This window comes from Lycorma delicatula, chromosome 1 (assembly GCF_047948215.1).
Source record: "Lycorma delicatula isolate Av1 chromosome 1, ASM4794821v1, whole genome shotgun sequence".
NCBI lineage: Eukaryota > Metazoa > Arthropoda > Insecta > Hemiptera > Fulgoridae > Lycorma > Lycorma delicatula.
Genome location: NC_134455.1, coordinates 326,965,462 through 326,984,990, shown reverse-complemented (window position 1 = coordinate 326,984,990; position 19,529 = coordinate 326,965,462). Strand labels below are relative to the sequence as shown.

Here is a 19,529-nt window from a genome sequence, read left to right as displayed (position 1 = left end):
CTTTAAATACGTTAGTCGTAATATTTTTAAAACGCTGCCTATTGACAAATATGTATATTAACACCGAAATAACGCGAGTAAACAAGGCCAAACTAATGTGATACTGCATACGCAAAAATATTTATTAATGCGATTACTGAACACCGATTATTATCTTGCTGAAGTTTCATTATAGATGAAAGAAATGAAAAACACGTTCCCTTTAAAAATGTTCTTTCTTCTCTACCTTTTCTTTCTTTTTCCTGTTTAGCCTCCGGTAACTACCGTTTAGATAATTCTTCAGAGGATGAATGAGGATGATATGTAGTGTAATGAGTGTAAATGAAGTGTAGTCATGTACATTCTCAGTTCGACCATTCCTGAGATGTGTGGTTAATCAACCCAACCACCAAAGAACACCGGTATCCACGATCTAGTATTCAAATCCGTGTAAAAATAACTGGCTTTACTAGGACTTGAACGTTGTAACTCTCGACTTCCAAATAAGCTGATTTGGGAAGACGCGTTAACCACTAGACCAACCCGGTGTGTTCTTTCTTCTCTACCTACTTCTGTATTATCTTACGCTGATAAAGTTTTCCAACAGGTTCTACCTTTACGGGGAAAACCCGCTAGTGACGTGTAGACAACATAGCTACAACAATGGATTTGATTCGGAGCTTACAAACCAAATTTTAATCGTAGTTTTTGAGCAATAAAACTAAAACAGAAGCATTTTTGTCTGAGGATTTGCCCTTATAGTCACAGGTGAAAACTTAAGTAGTTTATAAATATTTGATTATAAATAAAAGATCATTAAGTTAAACAGAGAAAAAATAAACATTGAACTTTGTGTGGAAAAAAGCGAGCGAGTGCGATCGAACAACGGCAAGGATTGTACGAGTATAAAAAAGTTTAGCGTTAAATTGAGCGAATACTGGATTTTCCCCCATAAAAAATTTCCGTATCGACAGAAGAGAGAAATATTTTACATACACACACACTTTACGTCAAACTAGTGAATTCTGGCCGAATAGGCTAATCTTCAAACTTAACTCTGTAAAACAAGATTCAGTTTTTCGCTCGTTCCGATAAGTACTGCAACATAATATGTGGCACTAACAACCGCACGACGTTAATCTCCGAAATTACCTTAACACAAAGACAAAATGTAATATGAAGAATAACTTTCTAATCGCAAAGATGTCATACACGGTTTCAAAGCCTCGTAATTAGATTTTGAATGTTCGAAATCGGCACGTTGTCAAAAACATTATCCCCGAAAAATCAAAATGAAAAGACGTTAGAATAGTCGTTACAGAAAAAAATAATCTATCAAAATATTTGTCATACAAGCGAACAAACTGTTATCCAAAACGTACTCCTGTGCGTAACGTAAAATTACATCGTCTAAAAGCCTCGTTCATCTTTACCTATGCCGGATACTGTAACCCAACGATCGTAAGCGATCTGAAACGAGACACAAGTCGCTCACGAAAACGGCATAGCCAATCAAAAAAATAAAAAAACATTCTACGCTAGACTTATGAAGGAAAAGAGGAGGAAACGGTTCTCGTCGCCTTCTTCTACTACCCGAATATTTTCTGTCGCGTATCAGCACGCCGCCCACAAAAATCAAGTCTGTATTCAGTACTATGTAGAAGTGACACCTTCACTCCCCTCGCAATGAATAAAGCTTCTGTTAACTATCGTCGTTTGTATCACAGACGCGATACATGCGTTATAGCTGTAAGAAACAACGGTGGACGGACCGACTGCGGAAAGCATTAATTAAAAATTAAAATAAAATGAAAAACCGATATAATTTCCGTTTCTGATGTAAGAAAAGATACGATACTGAAGAAATCCAAATTTTTAACAATGAAAATGGATTTACTTGGGCGATCGTGATTAATTAAAAAAAGTACAAATGACGGTAGATGATAAAAATGTATACGCGATATTGGCGAATCCTGTTCTGCAATTAAAATGCCTTTTAAGATAAAACTGTAAAATGCACAGTAATTGTATAAAATTGATGGAATAAAATATCAAAACAGCACAAAATCCCTATACACAGACGTTTTATACAAAGACGATTTAATACTTACATAGTATTAAATATATTTTACACTTTGACAATTATTTAGATCGATAATTGAATAAAATCCAGTAATTTCCAGAAGATATTACAGTACGGTGTTTAAAACTGTATCCCTATTTAATATACTGTTATCTAACTTATCATAATCGAGGAGTTAATAACCTTAACAGTACTTTGAGTTACTACAACAGAACTTCGTTCACCTATTTTAATTTTTACTTATTAAATGTTCATTATTCTCAAAAACACAAACGCGAATAAATAAATCAAAATGTTTATACTTTACCTTGATGAGACTGGCGGCTATGCTTGAACATGGGGATATGACGGTCTTCAGGCATCGGTCGTGCACTACGAAGTTGCATACTGTAAAATAAAAAAAGCACACATTAAGTTCTATTTGAAGTATTACGATTCATTAATATAAATAACTTCAAAAATCTTTTACTAATTAAAATAAAAATTAAATCTTTGATCTAAAAGCGAGTTTGATACGAAGAATAGTTCTTTTCGAACGAACCCGTTAAAAAAAATCCGATTCCAGATTATTTAATACTATATCAAACATAAAATGGAACACGTAAATTATTTTAAATCGTGTAAACGATATGTTCTGGCGAACGGCTTACAATTTGGTGACCGGTAATTTCAGTTCTTAAAAAAAGAATGCTACTGGTTATACGTTCAAGTAGGAGAAAAATATCCAGTATGGAAGTATAATTTAAGTCAACTAAATTTCAAATAACGATTTATATTTTGTGTTTGTGTTAATTCTGTGTGTTAATTTTGTGTTAATTCCATAATTGATGTCTGTACACGTTTTAAAATTGTAACCGAAAGAACTGCTAACCGTAAGAGTGTGGAGTGCACGATTTTTACGAGGATAGCTCCGTATGCTATTTACTAATCCGATAGAAAACTTCAGTAACGAGTAAATTTAATAAACCGATTACTTAATAACAAGATCGGTATTAAAACTCCCGATTTCAATTTATTATATTAAAATATTTTTCAATTTTAAAAAAAGTTGGACCAGCCCGTTATAGAGATCGACCTATGAAAACAGATTCTCTTATCTACAACATACTGAAGATCCGCAACGTGACGTTTCAAATTACAGCAATTTATTAAATTATTTCTTCCTTTGAAGACTCTATACATACAGTAATAGTTAAACGGTGATTATCAGGTTACAAAAACGATTACATCGATACACGATAGATATACTACATCGAGTCATGACTTCAAAAATAACATTCACCTTCTCTCTCTACGGGTCAACAGGCAGGAAAAAACATAAAATCTATATAGTATTCGCATAATTCAAACAAACGTTTAAAATATAAGACGCTCGCTGAAGTTTTAAAAAGAACATTTACCTAAAAAAGTAGTAGAAATGAAAACCACAAAGTTACTCCCTGTTGCGCTTCATAATTTTAACACTGTTGTGCAAGTGTTAAAGAAACTATATCTGTAAATGTCAGTAATCATTTTAAAATTAAAACTAGGAATTACAGAAAAACGTTACCCGAGATAGGTACCTAAGAAGTTGGTTGGTATCTGATTCGATATCGGCTTCGAAATCGAATTTTAGAGAAATCAGAAGTTTCGAATTTTATGTTTGTGAAGAAAAAATAACAGACGAAGTTTTTATTCTAATAGCTTTTAATCCTAATGAAATTGGTGCTAGAATCACCAGCGAGGGAAACTTTTCAAATCCACCGGGTAGAGTTCCCCATAATTGTGTTTTAGGAAAAGGAACTTGTCGATACCCCGTTGTATCAGTCAAAAACAATCATCAAAATCGCAATATGTTGCAGTCGTCCGTAATCAAGAGCTCATCCATTCGAAAGCGTTGAAAAAAGAAACGGGTAAAATTAGAATTCTGTAGCAGGACAACTCACAACACATGATTAACCGACACAATAAACGGAAATCGGCTGGGAACTGCTTACACACCTCCTCAAGGCCGCATTCATCATGTACTCTTTACCTTGGTCTCCCTAAAGACTCCCCAAAAGAAAAGATTTCATAGCAATTAACAATTAAAATTCTGAATGGTCCTCGAGTAATCGAGTAGAAGACAAAGAAAAAAGACAAAGGAAAACTGCAACGAAGACAGAAGCGAGACAAGGATACATTCAACAAGAAAAGCAGCAATAAGGAAGATTAGAGCTAAATAAAATTAAAGAACAAAACTGGCAGAATCTAGATAGTAACATTAAAAATCAAATCAATCAATCGCCGTATGCTACCTCCTAGATATAAGGCAAGAAAGTTTTCAAGCAGAGGAGTCTGTTTTGAATATCTCCACGTTTTATAACTCGCAATAGGAATGCCAGAGAAACCAAGGTAATGTAATATTTTAGACAAACGATAAAGATGTTAGCATAAATATATTTATTATATTGTTACGTAACAAACGAAATAACAGGGTTTACGGTACTACCGAAGAAACAAGTTTTCAGTACCTTTTAAAACAAAAAAACCTTGATGAGCCAAAGTGTTTCGGGTACGTTAATTTAGTTTTGAGAGAAGCTGCACGATGCAAAACTAAAAAGGAATAAGTATATGAAACAAATATTTTTGCGAATATAAGATGTAGAAGGTAGCTTAAGATTTTAAAATTTCCAAAAATTAGAATTGTATATCTGGATAGCGCAGAATCCCAGCAAACCGCCGACATCTTCACACGAAGAGTTTGAACTAAATCCCGAGTATTTACTCTTACCGGTTCAAACATATAGCGATAATGAGGAAAATTTTCAACCCGCTTTAAAGTAATGTTACCTGATAAAAAAATTGGAGTCTGGGTAAGGCTATATAAAGTTGTACTGTGAGTTCTATCATCTTTGAGGAGATTGTTAATAATGAGTTTATTTGAAATGAATTTCACGATCGACTCACAGAAGCAAAATTCAATTACGGTTAGTTCTACTAAAACATTATACTGTACCCCTGTAGCTAAGAGATCATCATCTCCAAAGGCTTTTACTTCTTCGACACCGGTCTGAGTTTACCGCACTACAATCTATAGGAAGCACCGAAACAAAGGATATCGCAACCTATCAACAGGCTTGAACAAATAAATCTTCGGATGACTGCGTAGAATGAAGCGTTCATTGAAATCAGCTGATTAAAATGTTTCCAAACAAACCGAATCGTGTCCCCCCAGGATTATAAATCCGTACAAGGAGATTTTTACGCCACGGCCAAAAGTGGCTTACGAGTAGTAGGGAAAAATGTAAAGATAGTCCACTCGGTACCGTACAACACGGTGACTCGGCTGTAACAAATATTACTCTATAGCAAATTCCACAATCGCTGCGTTTTTTACATTTATTTACGTAAAAATAAATGTTAAGCGTCGCTTAACAGAAGTACTAGTAATGTCTATATCAGTCAATGTTTATTAATCTAAAATGCCAAAAGCACAATGTCGTTACTCGGATTAATGAGTAGTTTTATTTTTATTTTATTTAAATTTCAGGCTTTTCGGTAATGAATTACGTTTACTTTTGTTAATCTACTTTATATTATAATAATTCATTATATGATTGTCATTATAATAAGAAACGTTATCGTAACGACTTAGTGATAGGGAATTTTGTGTAAAATGTTTTCCTAAGATAAAATAAGCAAAAATCAATACCGTAAAAAAACGTGGTAAGTGTTCATTAATTGTTAAACATTCATTAATACAATCTGTTAAATATTCATTATTAGTACTCATATTACTGACGAGAATTAATAGCTTTTTATCAGATTCTAGAAGGAGATGATGTGTTAAGGGTTAAACAACAAATATCATAAAACGCCAAAACAAAATTGCAAATATATATATATATATATATTGGTGGGAGCATAAGTAAAACGACAGCACTGATTTTCATGTATCGTAATCCAATTCTTTATCTCAATCCTGAGAGTGTCACGGGTATCACAGATTCGAAAGAAAGAATCTTTAAATTAAGATTTAGTATTCATTACGCTACTGTAAGCACTTTCAGTAATAAAATAATTATTAAAAAACAAAAAACTAGATTACTAATTGTACATATCTACTTACAATAATTATGAAAAACGAACAAAAAACGTTTAACAAGTTTTTCTTTCTTTTGTTACAGACATTTTTCCAGAATACAATAAGTTAATAAGCGAGTGAAATTTAATATTACTTCTACATTTTATGTTGTATTCGGGTGCCTGTTAGTCTCCATAAGGTGGAGGCGATTTAAGTCACTAACTCACATAGCCAACACAGGTACCCGACAACAACATAAAACGTAGAAGTAATATTAAATTTCAAATAGCTGACTAACTTATTGTGTCTCAAAAATATGCCCGTAAGAAAAGAAAGGAATTGGTTTTTGTTCGTTTTTCATAATTATTCTACGTAGAAGTGTACAATTAGAAGTAGGATTTTTTTGTTTTTTTTTTTAATTATTTTATTTAGCGCTTTTCTGTTGTTTCCATATATTTACCGTGCAGTATACTAATCATGTAGATATGATACTGGTATAATTTTTTGTTTTTTTAGAAACTTTATGCTATTTAAAAACAAATTTGAATGTTAAAGCACATGCATGTAACGCATGTATATGCTAGCCACGATGCATTCCTGCTTCCTTTTGACGAACACATTTTCCGCTTATATCTCGAAAATGATGATTTTTCGAAAAAATTTATCAGCAAAAGGTGTTTGTTTTTCATTAAAGTTAAATACATTACCACTCCTCCTATAGGCGTGGTCGGGTAAAATGAATTCTGGCTGGCATCAAAGTATTTGGTGGTCTTCTTCGTCTGTTTTCTTAATAAATATTTTAAATTATGTTCAAACAGTAATTTATGGAAGGCAGGGTTATAATAAAAAAATGCTTTCATGACATTTCAAACTTCTTTTATCTTTGCTATGCGAAAATTTAAAGTTGATAGCCCAAAGAAAAAACCAGTAAAATATCCTATCAGTAAAACAAAAAGCCTGTCGCGATTTATGCAGGTATTTCCGGAAGTAATTTTTTCCTGACTGTTAATAATCATGATATTTTTTTAAATATTGTGTCAGAATTCTGCTGCTTTATTTCCGACTAATTCACTAGAAATACATAACGTAAAACCAAAATTGAACTCGGAACTATTAGAAATTTATATAAGGTTTAAAATCTTGCGCGCAATCTGTTGCTGAAACCTCATCAGATAAAATACTTCTTACAACAGGTAAATCTAAATAAATTCCAAAAGTTTTTTTTGTATTTCCTACTTACAAAAAAGGCAATCGACGAAACTCAATTTCAGACCTCTTGCTTTAATTTAAGATGCCAGTGGAGTATCTGAGTCGACTTTTCTGGTGAATTAAATGGTTTTTATGAAGGAATAACTTTTTCGTTTAATTAAAACTTTAAAAACAATTTGGTTTCCAAAGCTAAGATACATGGTCAATCCCGTCTTACGTTTCATGAAATCCATACTTGGTGGCATCGAGAAGGATGAGAAAGGTATCTGCAGATTCTCCGATTTGTTTACTCACAGGAGGGGTACGTACACTTTTTGGAGTAAAATGTCCTTTACACTTTAGGGTCTAATATGCTTTTAAACCAAGTAAGCTGCAGAAGTATGGTACAGAAAGATGTATGATACCGACAGGAAGAAACACGATCGGTTGAATTCTAATTTAATAAGGGGAAGAATTTTTACAAAATTACAGAATATCTTTTCTGATGCTTACAGGTCCTACAGCGGTTGTCGGACCTGTAATCTACACAATATCCGCAAACAACACACTCCGGTAATGCCATTCACTTTCTTACGTCTACTTTGTTGATAATAGTGTAGTCTACCTTTATTCTAGCAATTCCAGATCTGTAAAAAAAGAGAATTCGTAAGTATAACCGGAAAGTAAGGCTCAAAAAGCCCTCTTCGGTCACCCTAATCTTTTCCGTTCATAATAGACCTAGTTTTATTAGTTCAGGCCTGAAATTCTGATCTCAGGCTCGGTCTTCTGATCAAATTCCATTGCAAAGAGTACGAAATGTATCGACTAATTATCTCAATATGTATATGTATATTACTCCTTCATATAAGCAGCCGAGGAAATCGTAGATGGGAAAGCGAATAGAATATCTACTGGCACAACTTATTCCCCACACTGACGAATAAAGAAAATAAATACTTTTGTTAGGAAATAAAATAAATTAAGGGATATTCACCGGTTCCTGCAAATCAGCTTCTCCCTCGTCTTTATTAATGTAAGCACCTAAACGTAAAACCGAATTTTAAAATAAAACTTTTCATTTTACTTCAACTAGAATTATCAATCAAATTGCAAGAGATGCTGTTGAAAAAAATATTACTGGATTCCGTAATTTTAAAACTCTTTTATAATGAGAAATTTTAATAAGATATAAGATGTGACAATTCAACAAGTTCCACGTTTATTTACGAATGATATCGCTAAAGTAAAGACCGCTAGGAAATTTCTCTCCTTAAGGTGAGCGAATCTGTGTCGTTCATGGCCACGCTAGTAATGTACGCACTGCATTGTTGTCTGTAAGTAGTCACGTTGTAGCATCTTTGATTACGTTATAAAATGAATATCGAAGGAAAATCGATGTTTCCGCAGACTGTGAAATACGTTTTTTAAACCATCAAAACGTTAATCCGGCTGAAATTCATAGGCGGTTGGTTGCTGTGTACGGTGATAATGTAATGAATGAAAGAAAAATCCGAAAATGGTGTGAAAGGTTTAGAAATAAAATTAATGTGCGTGATGAAGAACGATATGGGAGGCCCTCGATAATCACCAAAGACTTGTTGAAACCCGTCGATGATGAAATCAGAAACGATCGTCGCTCAACTATTTTCGATCTGACCCTTCGTTTACCTTATGTTGTAAGAGCTGTTATTTGGTCGCATCGTTCACGACCATTTAGGCTTCAGAAAGGTTTGTGCACGTAGGATGCCGCACGTCTTAACGAAACGTCACAAAAAGAATGGGATATGCTTTGGAAGTTTTGATGCGCTAGACAGAAAAAAATGATAACTTCCTTAATCAAATTGTTACCGGCGATGAAATACGGATTTCGTATTACACGCCAGAACGAAAACGGCAGTCAAGTGATAGGCGTCAACCGCGATCACCAAGCAGACCAACAAAGGTCAAACCTCAGCCAATTGGACGGAAACTGATGGCCACAGTCTTTTGGGATCGGTTTGGCATACTGCTGATTAATTTCATGCCACATGGAACAAGTATAAATGCAAAAGCCTACTGCGAAACTCTACGTAAGTTACGGCGCGCCATTCAAAATCGGCGACGTGGGCGGCTGACCGACGGCGTCGTCCTGCTGCACGATAATGCACGTCCACATGTTGCGGGTCCGACAGGTGATTTACTGAGAACATTTGGATGGGAAATTTACGATCACCATGTAGTCCGAACTTAGCTCCTTCTGATTACCATTTGCTTGGGTAAATTGAAAGAATTTTTGAGTGGTAAGCAATTTGCAAATGACAATCAACTTAAAAATGCTGTTAATCAGTGACTAAATGGACTGGCGGCAGAAGAATACGACGAGGGTACACTGAAGCCGACACATCGATACAATAAGTGTCTTAATTCATGTGGCGATAATATACAGAAGTAGTACAATATTTATGTAGTAAATATTTATGAAGTTTTCAGAATAATTTTTTTTACAATGAAGCAGTCTTTACTTTAGAGAAAACCTCTCAGAAATTAATCTTAATGAAACCATAAAAATAATTACACTAATAACTCTTAAAAAAATAAAATTCCTTCTAAAAGTGTTGGTTTTCTGCAGATTGCATAATATAACAAAACTTGAGGTACTTCTACGTACGTTTAGAAATTTGATATTTTTTAAATATATTAATTGTAGAAATTCTTAATTAAAAAAAAAAAAAAACTATTAAATAAGTTTGTATTAACTGCCTTTGCCATTATAACTAAATCATTTATTCGATCAATTAAGTGATCAATCAATCTCGTTCTCTTCGACCCAGTTGAGAGCCTTCGACTGCGTGGAACCATCTGAATCTGTAACAAACTTAAATCCTGATGACAAAATTTTGAATTTAACAAATACACGTATTTAAGAAATGTAAAAATCCGCGCACTCAAACATCCACGAGGATATGTCAGCGGGGATTTTCAACACCCAATCTGTAATTACATCCATCCACATTTCTCTCATTAGCATAAGCGTTCACAACTAATCTCAGTTCAATAATTAATATATTTGTCGTCTCTATTAACTTCTAATCTCTACATGATAAACAATAAGTACATGTAAATTTTCGTCTCATATCTTCATTTATTTATTCTAAATGTTACATAATTTTCAATTATTTAGAGAACGAGTTTTCCATTTCCACTGATATATGTACCGTCAAAATAAGATTACTTATTTATTGTATAAATTTGTACCGTGAACAAGAAACACTATATAAAATGATCTGTATATAAGGTATTAGTAAATATAACTGGAAGATTTCGAAAATAATATAATAGTTATCGAAATGGAGGATGAAATTTTTACCGTTCAGGCAATTTTTTTCTGGTACCGTAACCACTTAACACACACTTCTCTCCAAACGGAAAATTAGAAGAAGCTACTGTAAAGTCGTTCGAATTTATTTGATCGATCAGAAGAAGTTCTTAACTAAAAGAGATCACTTCCTAAAAAGGCATACGTTTGTGTGTAAAATTAATTTTTTTAGAGAAAAATCTGAATACGTGATTTTTGAACAAGAATCCACTGTCGCAAATCCATTCATTTTACTCATATTTTATACGGTAAGTTTGTCTGGCCGAGGGGTAGATATAAGCAGCGTCGAAAAGTTTTGAAAATAGGTGTTACAAACGCCAGACTTGTATAACTGGAAAACCAAGGAATATATCGCTTTGGTTTCATTTTAGCTCACTACGAAAAATACCTGTACTAAATTCTCTGCAAAAAAAAAATCGTTTCTAAAATGACTATTTCCTACACAAAAAGGAGCGTTCTATACTATCAGTGCTTACATTCGAAAACCGAGGAACATATATCTTCCCGTGTTTTTTCTCCTTTTACCCTTGAAAACTTGGCACAATATCTAAGAAAAAAAAAGATTTAAGAATGTCAAATTTCAAGACGTTTCGAACTTTTGACAAAAAAAGCTTTTTTAATGTCTTCACCGACTACACTGTTTTTCTACAACTAACTAGTTATTTATGAAATGTGAAAAACAAAAACAATCTTCTTAGCCGAGAACACTGCAAACACATTTCGAATTAAACAGTAATAATAATAAACAAAAAAAAACACTATTTTACAAAATATGTTTGACGGATACGCTAAAAATCTCTTGCTTTAAAAAACAGAAACCATTCGGTGAACATGCTTCTTCCTACTCTCCGTAAACTGCCGTAACGTTTTTTAATTAGTTAATTCAAATACTTTTTTTACATTTTTGCAGTTTTTGTTATAAGTTTTATCGCACGAGTTAAATAACAATAAAAAAATTTATAACAGAGCAGTTCGAAATTATGAAATTAATTTTTGGTAATTTTAAACCGTATAAAATTTATATAAAAACAAGTGACAGTAAAATTTTAACGCAAACTCGCCAAAACCTTTTCTTCTTCATAAAAACAAACTAATTAAAAAATAGAAATACACCGACGATTTCAAACGCGATTTAACCGGTTAATTAATTTCAGATTCAAATATTTATGAAATGTCAAATAGGTCAAACAAACTTATTTTGTTTAGTATTCTAGCGTTTTATACCGTCGACTATCTACCGATGATAAAAATATTATTTTCTTGCATTAAGTATTCATAATCCAAATGTTAATTATACCATGAATTTTTGTATATCACGCCAATAATAGTGACCTAACAGATACAACGAAATGTTAAAACCGTAAATATTATCGTAGCAAATTACTAAGAAAGCCCACAAATAAATGAAGGGATGGGGATAAATACAGACTGTCCCAAATTTGTCAGCGTGACCTGATAAAGAAGAAGAGAGAGAGAAAGAGATTCTGTTTTGAGAGGATATGTAGCGTAGAAGAGCAAGCTGTGACGTCAGACAGTCGCCCGATCAATGCCCAGAGCCACCCCTCCCCATTTCCCCGCCACACAGCATCCAGGTGCCGACCGCCCTCGTCCCTCCTTTCTCTCCTGCACCCTTCCTCATCAGTTAGCATCCCCAATTACATAACATTTTTACAAATTTATCTCCTGCGTTAGGAAAGCATCTTCAGCCGTGTTCTTACTAAATATGAACGATCTTAAAATTAAATAAACGAAATCATCCTCGAGCTCCTAAAGGATTATGCGTAAATAATATCCCCCCCACCACAAACAAAAAATATTATCCGATAAATACCCCAAAATTAGCGCATCAGACAACACACAACACAATTTAATTCTTTGTAACCGCATAAAAGAAATTATCAAAATCTATATGTCGTCAAATCATTTTAGACGACCTATAATCCGAAGTCAGGCGTATACAAATTCCGAATTCATTATAAAACTCAATACTCAATTCTCAAAATAAAATCCTACGACAGATAAAAAAAAAATAAACAATAATATTTTCTGTCTTTCTCTTTAGGTCGTACTATTAATAAGAAAGATAGCTAAATTTCCGAAAGTTTAACGCAAAAGATGAAAATAAACTGGTTAACGGGAGACAAAACTACAAATACAAAGACGGAATGTAATATAAGCAGTATCAAAGTAAAAAATAAAAAATGCGCAAGTGAACAGTAAGAAAAAGGAAATACCAAAAAGTATAGTTTACGAAGACAACAGACGTAGAAAAATAACAATATACGAAATCTTAGAAAAATATTTGAATCTATTATATAAGCAGGCAGATTATAACTCCATAAAAACTAATAAAAAAAAAACCGAAAGACTTCAATAAAGAAAAACACAAAATAAGAAATTAATAATTAACAAACTTTAAAATAAACATAGTTAAAAATTAATGTTTTTTCGTTTGTCTTTTAATTCCATTAGTTCAATAAGAAGTAACTGCGACGGAATTGATTTCAGTAGATTCTTATAGACAGCGAAAATTTCATTAGACTCATATTTGCAAAACATGTCTGCGCACAAAAACTCTGTTAGGATAATAAAATGTGCACTATATAATAAGGTCATGTAATTATTCCACCTCTTTCTTTACTAGACATTTTTTTGCAACCTACACGAAAACACTTTTCTTGAGGTTAACAGAAGGTAACGCGGGTAACTATTGCGTATTATAAATCCTTGCGGTAGCTGAATCTTATACCCTGAAGTGAAGGTATTAATTGTTTGCAGCTATAATTAGATGAAAGTTATAAAATCTTTTCAGAGAAGTTACAAAATATTTTCAGAAGTGTGATTCACTGGCGAGGAAAGGAAATTACCACTTCCAGCACTACTTCCCAATCATTAAACAACTACAGTTCTAGTTTCTAATCCTGGATTTCATAGTTTATCAGGCATAGATTATAAATTCCTCTAAATAAACACAAGATAAACAGTTCACTACTTTTTATTACTTTACTGATGATTTTTTATGTCTTCATTACTGTTAGAGATCAAACCGATGAATTATAATTATACTAGCCGGGGGCTCCGCCCCTGGATCCCCACTGTGTTCGTTATCCTCGTGAGAATAATACTGATAAATAGAAATTAAAGACTGTAAAGCTCTCTTTCCTCCAACGTTACCTTCCTCCTTGACATAGAAGTTCTGATACGCTCCTGCTGTACATGATTATCATTGCATTTTCCATTATCCTACAATACCCTTCCTGTTTAGCCTCCGGTAACTACCGTTTAGATAATACTTCAGAGGATGATATGTATGAGTGTGAATGAAGTGTAGTCTTGTACATTCTCAGTTCGACCATTCCTGAGATGTGTGGTTAATCCTACAATACCCTATATCTAAGGAAGCGATCACCATCGACGGCTGAAAAACGGATATGTTACAGAAAGCGTAGTATATTTATTTTACGTCGAAAAACGAAATCAAAAACTGTATCAGGTCGTAGTCAAAGAGAAAAAATTCACAACTTCACTCCAAGCGGCTAAGGCCTCGATCTATCGTTTAAAACCTTCCGTGGGATAACGCGAATGAAAATCTGAAAGCGATTGGTCGGTTGATTCCCGCGTGGTACTGTTGCAAACGGACAGAACCGCCACAAACTTTGGCATTTATACATTAGATTAGAACGCTCCTTTTGTCAGATGTAAACTTCAACCTTATTATTAACGATATGAAATCTTGACAAGAATAATATGCCAAATGAGAAATTTTGATGACCGTTTTACTAAAATTTAACTTTAAATTTCGATAGCTTCGGTCAAAATTTTAAGAAATCTGTACGATAAAAGTGTTTCCTAATTTTTGAACTTTAATTCTTTCTCTTAAATTTTTTTAAACACACACTATACCAAAACCGAAAGAATTTAAAAAGAAACTGTACCCTAACCCGTACTTAAATATTTTCGAAGGAGATAATTAAGAACTTTTAAACTACGTCTGTAAATCTCCAGCTATGGACTGATGCGCGTGAAAATTTGATGAAGATATTGTCGCGTATTCGCTTTTCGACAAACCCGTTCTTGTTGCAATATGTTCATCTGTTTCTATAATTTGAACTCGCGAAAAAAGCTGCAACGAATATGGTCTTTACAGTCCCCATATGCCGTAAAAATACAGCGTGTAAAATCTTGATTACAAGGACTACCAGCAACTTTCACAAGTTAGCTATTTTAGAATTTCCGCAACTACTCAATTCGGTAAAAATAAAAATTTGTTATCTACCAAGCTGGCGATAACAGTTTCAATTTCTTATACGATGCACTTTTCCGTAATGTTGGTTGTACACTATCCTGTTAGTATCGTTAAAATCAAAATTCGTCATCGTCGCAGTGAAGTAGTAACCGCAAACGCCTACTAAACACAACTTAGGGCGAGGTGCTACTGTAAAGGCAGTAAGTTTAGACGTAAAACTTTACTGAATCGCTATCTTTCCTCACATTTACACGCGGCAGCTCGCAGTATTTTTACGCATTTCACTTCTACCACCTATTTAATTAATGTTAATAGTTACACGAGTTTTTTCTATGTGCAATTCATTAATAGAACTGATTTTCTTAAGACAAAAATATCAAAAATACCTTACGACACTTTCACTGCACGAGGTAAATTATCCATTAATTACAGATTACGATAACCACATAAAAAGACTTTATAATCACTCTCAAAATTAAGTCTGAATCTACGCCTAATTGGCAGAAGTCCAGTTTTAATTCGGCAATAAATTCTAGAACTTTTTCACTGCTTGACGATCTCTCTTTCTCTCTCACAAACACATATTCTCACCTATTCGACACATTCTACAACCGTCTAACATAAATATCGAACCGGAGCAGCTCATCAGTTGTACTAGCCTAAATTTCGTTAAATTAAAGAACATACTGGATAATTAACATAAGTTTTTAATTTTTTATCAAATATACTGTAGATTAGTTTATTTGTGTTTGGTCGTTCGAAGTTAACTGTTACAATTTTTTTTAAATCCAACAAAACGCAACAATAAAAAAAATTATTCTGAAAGTGATGTGAATGTATGTCAATCAACATACAATCATGCGAATTTACTACTTAAACAGTTTGTTTCACTACTTAAACAGTTTGTGTGGCTTCTGGAACTAAAATTACCGCCACGGAAGTAGCTAATAATGAATATACAAGCTCTTTAATAGCGTGAATTCTTTGCTTTTTACCTAAATTACGTTAATTTTTTTTACATTAAACGTGTCCCGATTCATTCAGTTATACTTTCTTTTAACTGTTAAAGTAAAATTAACTCCAAAATTTCGATGTACGGTTCTCAACTATTAACAAGGAAAATGTTATTTATTAATTCCAAAGCAAAAACGGATTACTGAACTAATTTGACGAAGTTGAACAGGAAAGCGATTACGTACGGAATTACACAATTACAATATATGCTGAAATAGATCGTAAACAATTGATGATTCCTGTGTTGGTTTGTGCTTCACCTTACTCAAGAGAATATAATAAACAAAACCGATACGCAATCAAAAAATTCTTATTCTAGGATGGTTTGATAATAAAACTGAATCGAGAACAAAATAAAGTTATCTTAGTACAGACTAAGCACTTACTTTAATGAATATTAAAAACGTACTGCTAAACCTTATTTCTGAAAGAATAGGGATTAAATAAACATCCCTTCCGTGTGGAATGTCTCTACATTTAAGAAGCCAAGCCTATCAGTAAGAGTTTTTAGCACCTTTCCAGTAACCACCGTTTGTCAGTTTCTAATAAAAATCTTAACTTTGTCTGAAGAACTACGAGGCACTCGCTTCACGGATATACAGTAGGATAATCACGGACTTTCGTTGCAGGCTAATTAATTATCCTACAAGTTCCGTCAACAAAAAGTTATTAAACACGTTACAGATATCTGGTTTTCTGCAAATTCCAAGCCGACTTTCACGTTCTGGTTGATAAATTAATATTTATAATGGAATAAACACAAATAGTTTGATAAAATATTAGAAAACAGACTAAATTTTTCAGTAGAATAAGAATTTCCTTTCTAAGGAACAATATGATGCTAAGTACAGAAACAGAAGATGAATCTAACTGTTATATGAAGTAAGCGATAAATGATTAATAAATTCATATCAGTACCTAACATGAGATTAGCTGTAAATAAAACGGTAGGGGTAAAATAATTAATATAAACAGAAGGAAAATCAATTTACTCAAACTAATAAAGGTTGTCGTCGCTTCAACAAACCTCACAATCGAAGTGGAGCCCTAGCAACAAACTCTAGTGGCAATATCTTTTTTGCTGGAGTCCCCACGTCTTGGTGGTAACAATATCCCAGAAAGGACAATCTCGTTAGCATTCTTCACTTAAGAGGATACATTTTAAAGATTCGTCCAACCTAATGCCTAATAAACCGATTTTTTGGTACGATTTATCATATTTTCTCAATCACTTTTTTTGTTTCTTTTCACCGGTTCCAGTGGGGCTCACTTCTTAATTTGTTTACAGTTAAAATTAGACAAATTCAGAAGCAACGTGAAATCACTCAAATTTAGAGGCGATACTTTCTACACACTGACTCTCATATCCGTTAAAATACTCTTAAGTGTTAAATAATAACGTTCTGCTAATTTTCAGCAATAGCCTAAACAATTTCAGAACTAATAATAGCTATGAAAGTTTTGGTTTTGAAAGAAATCATTACCCCTGAAATTAATCAGATTCGACCTGTCGTAGTAAACCCACGTTTATTTAGTGTTTGTGAATTAAAAAAGAAATATATATATATTCCGTCCATAAAATGTAACAAAACTTGAAACTTAGACCCGACATTAAAATAAACCCTTGAAACACAACCGATTACAGAATCATACAGCAGGAAGGGACACTGTCCAGGCTCTGCGATTCGAAGGGAGAATTTGTGAAACTCCCGCCACTTTTGCGTTCCGTTCCATATATATACGCACAGGTTCAAAATTGCACGGCAATCTCTCGGGAGACAATTCTATAGCCAAAAATAAGAAAAAAAGTACATATAAACATAGATCACAAAATGGTTCGTTAACGAATTTCGGCTCTGAAACATTTAGCCCTGCTTTGTGCTCTCTCAGTGAAATTAAACCGTACAAAACTTCTTGCGGTAAAATTCGAGGGGGATAATTTGGTGCTTTGATCCAAGAAATTCAATAAAAGTGGTCCCAGATCTCTATCTCACTTAGGTTTTAAGAAAAACGGGGTAAAACACGAAAACGTTTTGTCGAAAATACACTTTTTTAGGTTGGAATAAAATAAGTTTGTTAATTTATCAACAATAAATAAATATTTCCAGTTAACTTTGTAGAGAATTTAATTCTGATAAAATCTATGTAAATAACATCTATTAAAATTAAACACAAATCTGAGAAGTTAAACCTTTAATTGGAAACAAAATAAACAAACTTATCGTAAAATTTATATGATTTTTTTCAGAACAATTTTCATGAACGTTTGAAAAACATAATGTAAATGAAAACTTATCGATAACAAAAAAATGAATAAAAAATAATTTAACAAAATAAAGATTACACACTCAGGTTTGTTCTAAAAATTATTAATTAATTTTAAAATTAACAAAAATTATTACTTTCGTACTTCTCAAATCTTAAAACGTAATAAACATTCACTTTCACCCACTACTCCCACCATGCACCAAAAGCAATGCCGTACTTATATTCGAAAAGTAGGTAAACAAAAATAAAAATACACATCGATACTATAAATAATATGTAAGCTTTGTACAAACGCCAACTGACAGTCGTGCGAACTAGCCTGTGAAGACCCCAGTCTCTCTAATCATACTCTCTTTTTCTGTTTAGCCTCCGGAACTACCGAAAGGTATTACTTCAGAGGATGAATGAGAATGATATGTACGAATGCGATTGAAGTGTAGTACTGTACAGTCTTAGGTCGACCACTCCTGAGAGGTGTGGTTAATTGAAGAAACCCAACCACCAAAGAACACCATTATCCACGATCAAATTCGTATAAAAGTAAAACCTTTACTAGGATTTGAACCTTAGAATTCTCGACTTCGAAATCAGCCGATTTGCTATGACGAGTTAACCACTAGACCAGCCCGGTGGGCTCTCTCTCATAATCGTACTAATGAAAGAGGCAATTGTAGTCGCTCGCAGTCTCTGATAAAGCTCAAACATTTCTTCAAAGTAATTGTTCAATGAGGCCGCCATTCTGTTCAAAACATAGTTCAGGTCGGCGAATAATCCACGCTAGCCGGGGACGTCTGATAGCATCATTATTATTCCTAATAGTAGCTCCAGCTTCTATTATACGTTGTCTCAAATTCTTGATGTGCATCAATACGAGAGGAATAGTCTCACTTTATCCAACCCCAAAGGAAAAAGTCCGCTGTCGTGAGATCGTAGTGGCCATTTTACTGGTCCGTTTCGACCAATCCACTGTTAACTAAGTGCATTATTTAAATCAGTGATTCCAAACTGTGCGCCGCGAAATATTGTAAAAGCTTTATAATTAATTGAACCAAGATATTTATAATTATTAATTTAATGTTAATAACGTAAAAAAATAATGAATATACACGAGTTTTATTAATTTTTACCTCTTACGAGTAGTCATACTTTTTCTTACGGTAGGACGCCATGGAAAGATTTTAATTGAAAAAGGGCACCGCGACTCGGAAAAGTTTGTGAACCACTGATTTAAATGATTCATTTAAATCATCGGTTCATAGATTTGAGCAGGTGCTCATTATTGAGCACGCAAGCAGGTGCGCCATTATTGAAAAACTACATCTACAATTTATCTACACTTAATCTTCGAATA

The 19,529-nt window shown here is 33.4% G+C and overlaps 1 protein-coding gene across 1 annotated transcript in view; it reads right to left on the bottom strand.

The window, feature by feature from the left end:
- Positions 1-19,529, bottom strand: part of LOC142334231 (diacylglycerol kinase theta) — a 159,376-nt gene that overhangs the window by 128,825 nt on the left and 11,022 nt on the right. Inside the window, exon 2 of the mRNA XM_075382083.1 lies at positions 2,370-2,449. Coding sequence (XP_075238198.1) covers positions 2,370-2,449 — 80 coding nt within the window. The remainder of the gene's footprint in view (positions 1-2,369; positions 2,450-19,529) is intronic.